At 31.7% G+C, this 9,263-nt stretch overlaps 1 protein-coding gene across 1 annotated transcript; it reads right to left on the reverse strand.

Moving 5' to 3' along the window:
* Positions 1-777: 777 nt before the first annotated feature.
* On the reverse strand, positions 778-7,235 carry LOC111908094 (histidine kinase 5). Its single transcript, XM_042902610.2, has 13 exons — positions 7,082-7,235; positions 6,630-6,705; positions 5,402-6,264; positions 4,808-5,035; positions 4,371-4,464; positions 3,923-4,129; positions 3,630-3,760; positions 3,362-3,411; positions 3,046-3,218; positions 2,852-2,955; positions 2,166-2,759; positions 1,708-1,863; positions 778-1,202 (listed from the first exon to the last, which is right to left on the reverse strand). The coding sequence occupies exons 3-13, from the start codon at positions 6,167-6,169 to the stop codon at positions 1,080-1,082; spliced, it is 2,628 nt and encodes an 875-aa protein (XP_042758544.1). The 5' UTR covers positions 6,170-6,264; positions 6,630-6,705; positions 7,082-7,235; the 3' UTR covers positions 778-1,079.
* Between the last annotated feature and the right edge of the window lie 2,028 nt (positions 7,236-9,263).

Consider the following 9,263-nt stretch of genomic DNA (forward strand, 5'->3'; position numbering starts at 1 on the left):
TATCGAGTGGCCATGTGATTTTACAGATTTACCCTTCTTGTTTAAATAGGTTTAGCAGGATTGCAGAACAAGGTTAAATTGTAAAATTGCCTCTCCATGTGAAAATTCAACACCAATTTTATTGTGTTGATGTATAGACACATCAAGTTTGGTGTTATACTATTTAATTATTATTCAATTATTCAAAGTTTCATATTACACAAACTGGTTTTAACATAATTTAGGATGGAAATTGTAAATTTATATATACAAAATATATCATTGATAAAATTATCAATGGGAGTTTTAAAATGAAATTATTGTTGGATATGGTATTTAAAATTAATTTTTCTATATATGGTTTTAAAGTTTGTCTTTTTTTATTTATTTTTTTGTTTTTTATTTTAGCGGATATTTGTATCATAATCTGTTACAGAAAAAAAAAACTTTCATTAAATGCTATAGTTGTCATGTTTTGATAAAATATGATGTTATTTTATTAATATAATATTAAAGATATATATATATATATATATATATATATATATATATATATATATATATATATATATATATATATATATATATATATATATATATATATATATATATATATATATAGTGTATGGTTGGAGTGGAAAAAGAATTAATGCTAAAATCTGTTTTTTATTTGTAATGTTATTAATAGTTTAAATAGTTCTTTACCTATTTTTGAAATTAACAAAAAAAAGGGACCAAATATGTACTCCAAAATATCTAAAATCATCATATAGAAAAAAAGGCACCAAAAATAAATGCTATTAAGACATAAATAACCGAATTTATTCACGACTAAAATTACAAAAATAATGTATTTTGCAAACCCAAAAAAGTCTTGCATACAAACTCTTTCAGAAACTACAGTTGATTTCAAAATCACTACTTGGTAGCTTATTTTGTTATGAGGTGTAACTCGACATTTATCCATTCAAACCCTCTAAAAATGGAATTTGGAGGACAAAAACATAACTCAAATACACAAAATAAAAAGGTGACGACAAAACTTTTCTAGCTATACAAATACACAAAAAAATATATATATATTTACAAATCGCCATATATTATGGCAAATATTGTTCAAGACATTGTTTTAAGTTTTGAAGAGTAACTGGTTTTGTTATAAACGAGTCCATACCATTCGCAAAACATTCTTCCGCACTTTCTGACATTGCGTTTGCAGTCATCTGCACATAAACCATCAACTTGTAAAAAAAAGTTCAAATTTTATCAATAGTTGAATTGTTTTTTTTGGTCTAAAAGACTTGAAAACTTGATCTTTATGTAATTGTCACTTTTTGGGCCCACAAAAATACGAAAAGATAGATAAATAATCAAATGATAAAAATACCAAAGTAAGAACAAACGAGAATCTTTGGCTAGTTTTAAGGGCAACTACGGTTGTTTGGTTTATAAAATGCTTTTAGAGGGTATTATGGTCTTCTAATCCAAACGAAGGAATTCTATGTATTTGAATTTTGGCAACCAAACACGGAATCTCAAATCTCAATTCCATCCATAAGCCTTTGCTTGTCTTTCCTAAATGGTGATTTGACTATGTACATGATGGAGTGAGTATAACAAGAGCAAATAAGTAATTTTGCTTCAAATCAACAAAACAAAAACGGAAAACAAATGTTGGCAAAATTTGCATAACAAGGGCAAATAAGTAATTTTGCTTAAGGTACTTACCGCAATGATGGGAATTCTCCTTCTTTGTTCCTTGGGTATGTGATCGCCAGATAACTCAACTCCAGCTAACCGCGCTTCATCCCAATTGCCGGTTTTCTCATATGACCGAATCAACCGTGTAGCTTGAAGACCATCCATTACCGGCATACATACATCCTACATTACAAAATCACCATAACAAAATAAAAAATTAGGGTTACATGCAAGAAATAGCAACATACTTTCATTTATTTCTTTATTATTATTATAACATCCTACTTTCATTTCTTCCTATTACAACATTTCACTTTTTAGACATTGTCATCTCCTTAACGTGTTAAGCCACATATCAAGATAACGAAAGAAATGAAAGCAGGATCACTATGGTGCTATATAATAAACAAACAAACAGATAAAAGTACATTGCTATTTCATAAATATATCACAATACGATAAAAGTTGAAGTGAATAGTGAATACCATAAGAATAAGACCATAATCACAACGTTGAAAAGCTCGCACTGCTTCAACCCCGTTATTCACAACATCCATTTCTTGATTCAATTGTCTCATCATCCGCTTTGCTACCATAACATTCACAACATGATCTTCCACAAGAAGAATCTTCGGCCTCAATGATTTGGTTTTTTCATGCACGTTTCCCGAAATACCCCCCGAGTTTCCATTAGAATGCAATCTCGGTGCATCCGGATTCAAGGGCCGGTTTTTTTGGATACAAGGATCGTGAAACGGACGGTCATGATCAAAAGAATCATACTTTATGCTATTATTCTCTGAATTACTCTTTTCAAAACTGAGTTCGGTTCCCGTTAACCCGTGGGCCCGACCCGACCCGTTAGAGGAGAACAACGAGCCTAGAGTCCGGGGTTTGAATTGGAAAAATCCGCAAGTTTCATCGTCTTCTGTGGATGCATTGTCATCCATATCTTTAAAATCATCGGTTTCATCTGAACTTTCGCATGCATGTGGAATTTTGTGAGGTAGAACAAACGTAAATGTAGATCCGCAGTGTTCTTTGCTAGAAACTGTGAGACTTCCTCCCATAAGCTCAACCTATTAGCAAGAAACGAAACGATATCGTATCATGATTCTAGAAAGTAAAGATAAATATTGCTATTTTTGCATATAGCCCTAAGAAATATTACCAGTTGTTTGCAGATGGCTAAACCTAATCCGGTCCCACCGTATTTCCGAGCTGTATCAGCACCAGCTTGCATGTATTTCTTGAATAACGATGGCAACGCGGTTTCTATCACATCAAAGTGATAAAATTATGAGAAAAAAATAAAAATAAATGATTCAATTCATTGAGAAGATAAAGAACATAATTAAAAAGCACCTGGGATTCCGATTCCACTATCTTCAACATCGCAACGTATCCACACCACTCTTTCATGCGATTCAGACTCTTCCATATCGATCTCTGACTTTTGTTGACTTTCTGAACATGGGTCTGGTATTATATAAAGATTTATCTTAACCTTCCCTTCGTGAGTAAATTTCACAGCATTGCTGCAGAAAACGAGATAAAATTTTATAAAAAAAGGTTCAGTAGTTCATTTATACATACATGGAATATGTAATCTTTCATGTATAAATAAATAATTCATTTGGGAGATATGCATTTGTGTTAAGAAACATAGTAGTAATAATACCTGATCAAGTTGGTGAGAATTTGTCGAATTCGTAGAACATCACCAATAACCTGAAAATGAGTTATGACGTTAATGTATAATTACTTATTTGCCCTTTATATATAATCATTTCAAATAAATAGAGATGTTATAAATTTTGTTGTATAACATCATAAATTAACGATTTTTCATGTGCATACACTTCCAAATAGAAATCATAATCTTCACCCCTATATAGATTTTCTGGCTGTTATCAGCGTAAAGGATAAATATGTCAAAAAGAACTTGCCTCAATAGGGACATCATCTGCTACATTTCCTTCCAAAATTAGCATCTTTTTCAGTGATGCTGCAGCAGTTTGTAGTACATGCTTGATCACCTCACGAGGCCTAAACTTTGTAGCTTCAAGCTTCATAACACCTGAAAACAAGCATATAATATATGTTCAGATTTCAGAATCTTCTATAAGATACATACATGGAGTAATACATAGGCTTTATCCTTAGTAAGCAGTTATGGATTCATGATTCATGAACAAACAATTATTTCATTATTAATACAAGAAAGGACAAAAAACTTGACCTGATTCGACTTTTGAGAGGTCAAGAATGTCATTTATTAGTTGAAGGACTAAATCACCCGAAGATAACATGACACTCAAGAGTTGCTTTTGATCTTTATCGAGTTTTGTTGTTGATAAAATCTCTGCCATGCTTACAACTCCTGATAAAGGAGATCTTATCTCATGTGACATGGTTGCTAACATCTGTTTTGCTCTCATTGTCTCCTCTACAAGAAAATAGATTGCATATAACTTTAATAACTATAAAAAAGATAAGAGAACGTATAAGAAGTAACAATGTACTTTTATTTATATTTGTATTACAAGTTTACAACATTCTACTTTGGAAAATCTACCAAATTATAGCTATGATACTTACTTTGTATTTGGATGATATTGCTATAATTGGGTAGATTTTTCAAAGTATAATGTAGAATTGTGAAAAGAAAGTAGTATGCTATAATAAACCTGTTATATGAATAGTCTTGTTGAGTTCGGTTTCTCGGGCCTTTTGCACTGCTATTTCTTCTCTAAGCTTTGCCATTTTTTCTCTCCTTCTCACCTAAAAACATATTTAGTCTTTTTATGTGAATCTTAGAAGCTTTGAGACTTTGATATATAGACATTAATCCACTAATAAGAAAAGTATCAAATGCAAGAAATAGAAACATACTTTAATTGATTTGTTTATTACGTTTTCCTACTTTGCTTCTTCCTATTACAACATTCCACTTTCAAAAAATCTACCAAATTATAGCAATGTGATCAAAATACAAACATTGCTATAATTGTTAGGTTTTTATAAGTATAATGTCCTAACAAGAAAAAACTGAAAGTAAGATGCTACAATACACAAATAAATGAAAGTACATTGCTATTTCATGCATGTAGTGAGTGAGTCTTACTTGATCGGTTATTTCCATTCCCATATAATTCACACCAATTGTCTCTCCTTCTTTGCTAAAAACAGGCTCAACGTATATCAAAAATGTTTTGGCTCCAAACAATTCGGTCTCAAATGTAATTTCTCTTTTTCCTGGTATTCCTTTTTCAAGAACTTCCCTTTTGAAATCTTGGGATTCCTTAACTCCACCACCTTTGAATATCTCAACGTCTGTTTTCCCAATAATATCCTGAAAATTTTCAAATATTTAATCATGAAAAGTGTTAGATTAGATGCATTAAGTAGCAACTTACTTTCCGTGATTTTTTCCTATTACAATATTGTAATTTGAGTTTTTTTTTTTTTTTTTTTTTTTTTTTTTTTTTTTTTTTTTTTTCGAATTATAACATTGTAGTTTCATTTTACTTTTTCTTATTACAACATTGTACTTTTAAAAAATCTACCCAATTATAAAAATTGCTCAGGGTTTCGATTTAAAAAGTACAAATGAAAGTAGAATGCTACAATAAAAAATTATATAAATTTACATTGCTATTTCTTGCATCTAACCCTAAATAAATATATAAAAGTATGTTGCTATTTGTAATCATATTACCTCCTCTCCCAAACTTGGAAAATGATTATAAATAAAGCGATATCTCAAATCTTTATCTTGATGACCAATAACAACAGGCGCATTTTGAAGAACAAAATGTAAAAAATTATCTGCTCTTTTCAAGATTTGCGAAAGTTCTTCAACCGGGGATGATTGTTTCTCGAGCTTTTCAATACTTTCCTCCAATTTCTCCAATAAAATCTGTTCCCTATTCACGCTTAATTCCAACAATTTCTCCAAATTCAAAGCTCGCTGTTTCCAATACTTAACAGTATCTGTATCATCTTCCCCATCAATTTCCAATCTTTGATCTTGATAAATCACATCATTTCGTCGTTTGGGAACATCTGGAATAATCTCATAAACTTCATCGAGTATAGAAATCGGACGTTTATCACCCCCGTAACTATCATCTTCAAATCGATGTTCTTCCAAGATCTCCAATTTCTTCAATTCAACTTCGTGTTGTTGTTTGCTTAAATTCTCTAGTTCTTCTCTGAGAAGTCGCACTGCGTTTTCTTGTTTCCATTCCCAGTTTTTTACGAGATACGATAACTGAGATGACCCTTTTTCGCTGTAATTTGTGAGCTCGAGCAGTCTTTGGAAATCAACGATAGTTGGCTCTTCGATGAAAGTGACATCCTCTAATAAATCTTGATCGGCGCCTGGTTTTTCAAGGTTGAACTTTTTTCCGGCGGCGTCAATGTCTTCCGGCCACATTGAAGACAAGACTTCCACCTCCATATCCTCCGCATTGTCGTCTTCCATTTTGTATACAGGTTTATAACAGTTGGGTAATCATATCGGAATTGAGATTAATATGTTTTATTCAATGAATTTGTAGGGATATCGATTGTTTGATTCTGCAATACAGGTATTTGCAAGAATAGTGAAGGATCAAAAATTTCGAACTAATAAAAGAAAATGAAAGCAAATTGCTATAAAACACACACATAAATAAAAATAGGATGTTATTGCTTCCAATTAGCAGAAACAAAAAGCTATCAACTTTGACTTTTAAAGTTCAAACGTGTAATTATCAAATTCAAGATTCGCTACACAGATTTTCATCAATTCTAACGTTAAAAGTAAGTTACTTTACAAGAAAATGTTTCTGACATTCCAAACAAGATATAATGAAGAAATCTTTCATGGATTGATCAAAATACAAAGCAAAAGTCAGCAAAAAGATTAAAGAAAGTAAAAAGAATTTGAAAAAATGACTTACTGAATGATATGATGATCTAAAGACATCAAGTGCATATCCTCTTGAAGAAGAAGATGAACACCATCTAATGAAGAATCTGGAGAACTCAAAATTCAGCAAAAATGAACAAAACCGATAAAATTTAACAATAATTGAGTGAAACCCAATAATTATTTCAGCTAAAAGTTTGTTAATTGCTGTTCGAATTTCAGCAAAAAATAGCAAAACCCAACAAATTTTATTCACAAATGATTGAAAACCAACAAAAGTTGGTTAAGTGATGAATGAAGGGAGGGGACGATAATCAAGGAAAATGCAGAATCGATAATCTTTCAATATTCTGCAAAAATGGCATAAAACCATCCACAAATGATTGAAACCCACCAACTATTTCTGCCCATAATCTTATTAATTGCTGAAATTATGATAAAAATGAAGAGAACAAAAAAACAAATAAAGGATGCAAATCTAACCTTGCGATCCATATTGAAGAACCCTTTTTTTCTGTGTAGATCTGTAAAGTGGCTCGTGGAAATGCGCAGTCAATGAGTAAACAAAGAGTTGAATCAATGGAGCATTGAGAATGTAGAGAGAGAAAGCATGTGAAGAAGAGAAGTTTAAAAGGCCATGTGCAATGAACAACAGATATTATATATAGTTTTTACAACACATAAATGTGCATGTTGCTGACAAATATGTGGCTTTTATTGTCAGAAATGCTTTAATGTGTTTAAGAATCTTTAATTATTTTAAGAGGAGTAAGAGATTCCTAAATTGGACATTAGTGAATATATTCGAAAAAGATTTGAAGTTATGATATATGGATTATCATGTTTGCTTGTCGATCATAATGTTGAATCTATACTTGGAAGATGAATTTAATAGTTCGAACTTGGACTGATTATGTTTCAGATTTATAAATTTGATAGAAATATAAAAATGTAGATAGTTGGAGGGTTAAAGTTGAACATTAAAGTTAGAAGGTTGTCCGTGACTGTTGCGGAGCTAGAGGGGCTGATATGTACTTGTGACCTATCAAAAATGTCAATAATGTGTGATTCATTTTGCGCTTCGTATTATAAATATCAAAAATTTGAGAGAGAAGTCTTTGTCACACAAACCCTGAAACTCTCTCTTCATTTTTGTACATATGGATGTTCGGATTTACTTCCTTCAGTTTGTTAGCATCTATATGTTTAATGTTTTCTATAATATAGATTGCTAGAATCTATGAGAGGGAGAGTAGGTTTAGTTTTGTTTGTATAGGATTAGAGTAAGGTTTCTTTTTGTAATTGTTCGGAACTGGTTCATAAATACATAAGGGAATTGTTCTTGGTGTTTGTTTCTTGTTTTATAACAATAAGTAAGAATTATGATAACAAGATGTGATCCGGTGAAAAAGAGTCAAATTGTTGAGATGAAAATGTTATTATTTAATGACATAGCATCGTAAAATGTAAGTATGATGAATACATGAAAAAGATTCAAACAAGTGATGTTATGGTCACATGCTAATGCATAAAATGTGATTGGCTTAATCCCCCTTGATCTCTTTTCTCAATAAATATGTATACAAAGAATACAACAAAGAAGAAATAGGCTGATTACGACAAAGCTTACAAACAAAAAGAAACTCTAAGCCCATTCAAGTTGAGTAACAATGACAACATAAGGTCTTTAATTAAATGAGACAGTGAGGGTACATGAAGAAATTATACATGACCCATTGCAACTTTGTTGTGAACAAAATGTATATCCATCTCAAAGTGTTTGGTGTGCTGATGTCAAATGGAATTGGTTGAGAGATAAATGACAATTAAATTCTCACTATAGATAAGTGTGGCAGATGTGAGGGGTCAATATAACTCACGAAGGAGGTTACATAGCAATCATGACTCAATGACGACATTAGCAACCCCATGATATTCTACTTCGGTGCCGGAAAGAGAAATTGTGCCTTGTCGTTTATAGAACCAAGAAACATGCCATGTTCGTCCCAAGTTACAGTAACACCTAGAAAGTAATTCAGATTGCCCAAGTTAGTCATGAAAAGTTTGTTTTAAGAGTAGAGATAAACTGATGTACAAATTGGTAGAGGAGGAAATGAGAATAATGTCGTCCACATGTAACAATAGATACACAATTTGACTACGGTGTTGAAAAATAACAAGAAACGAGTCTAAATTATTGTGGATAAATACAAGTATGGTAATAAATTGAGCAATTTGATGGAATTATGCCCATAGTGTGTGTTTGAGGCCATAAAGCGATCACCGAAGCAAAAAACATGATCGGAAAAGCCAGCATCACGAAACCCATGTGGCTTATACATGTATAAGGTCTTCTATAAATGACCATGAAGAAACACATTTTTCATGTCTAGTTGGTAAACTGGCTAGTGGTATAAAACTATAATAATGAGAACTATCCAAATAGTGGTACGTTTGACCGCGAGACTGAAAGTCTCATCATAATCAATCTCCGGTTGTTCATGACTTCGACCATTTTCTACTAGTCGGTGTTGTTGCTCGAATAAAGTCAATCAACATTGTTATTAGTAGTTTTCGTGCGTCTTTTGATAATGCGCTGATGGACTCGACGCTATTTGATGTAATTATATTATACCAAAACACACGGAAACACGACCTTACCCAT

This window comes from Lactuca sativa, chromosome 5 (assembly GCF_002870075.4).
Source record: "Lactuca sativa cultivar Salinas chromosome 5, Lsat_Salinas_v11, whole genome shotgun sequence".
NCBI classification, from domain to species: Eukaryota; Viridiplantae; Streptophyta; class Magnoliopsida; order Asterales; family Asteraceae; genus Lactuca; species Lactuca sativa.

Bases quoted from the DNA above. Each gene is read 5' to 3' on its own strand.
- LOC111908094 (XM_042902610.2), bottom strand. From the start codon at position 6,169: ATGGAAGACGACAATGCGGAGGATATGGAGGTGGAAGTCTTGTCTTCA. The intron at 3,761-3,922 runs GTCAAGTTTTTT...GCTTGTTTTCAG, and splicing joins CCTCTCAAAAGTCGAATCAG to GTGTTATGAAGCTTGAAGCT. The intron at 1,864-2,165 runs GTATTCACTATT...TTTGTAATGTAG, and splicing joins ATTATGGTCTTATTCTTATG to GATGTATGTATGCCGGTAAT.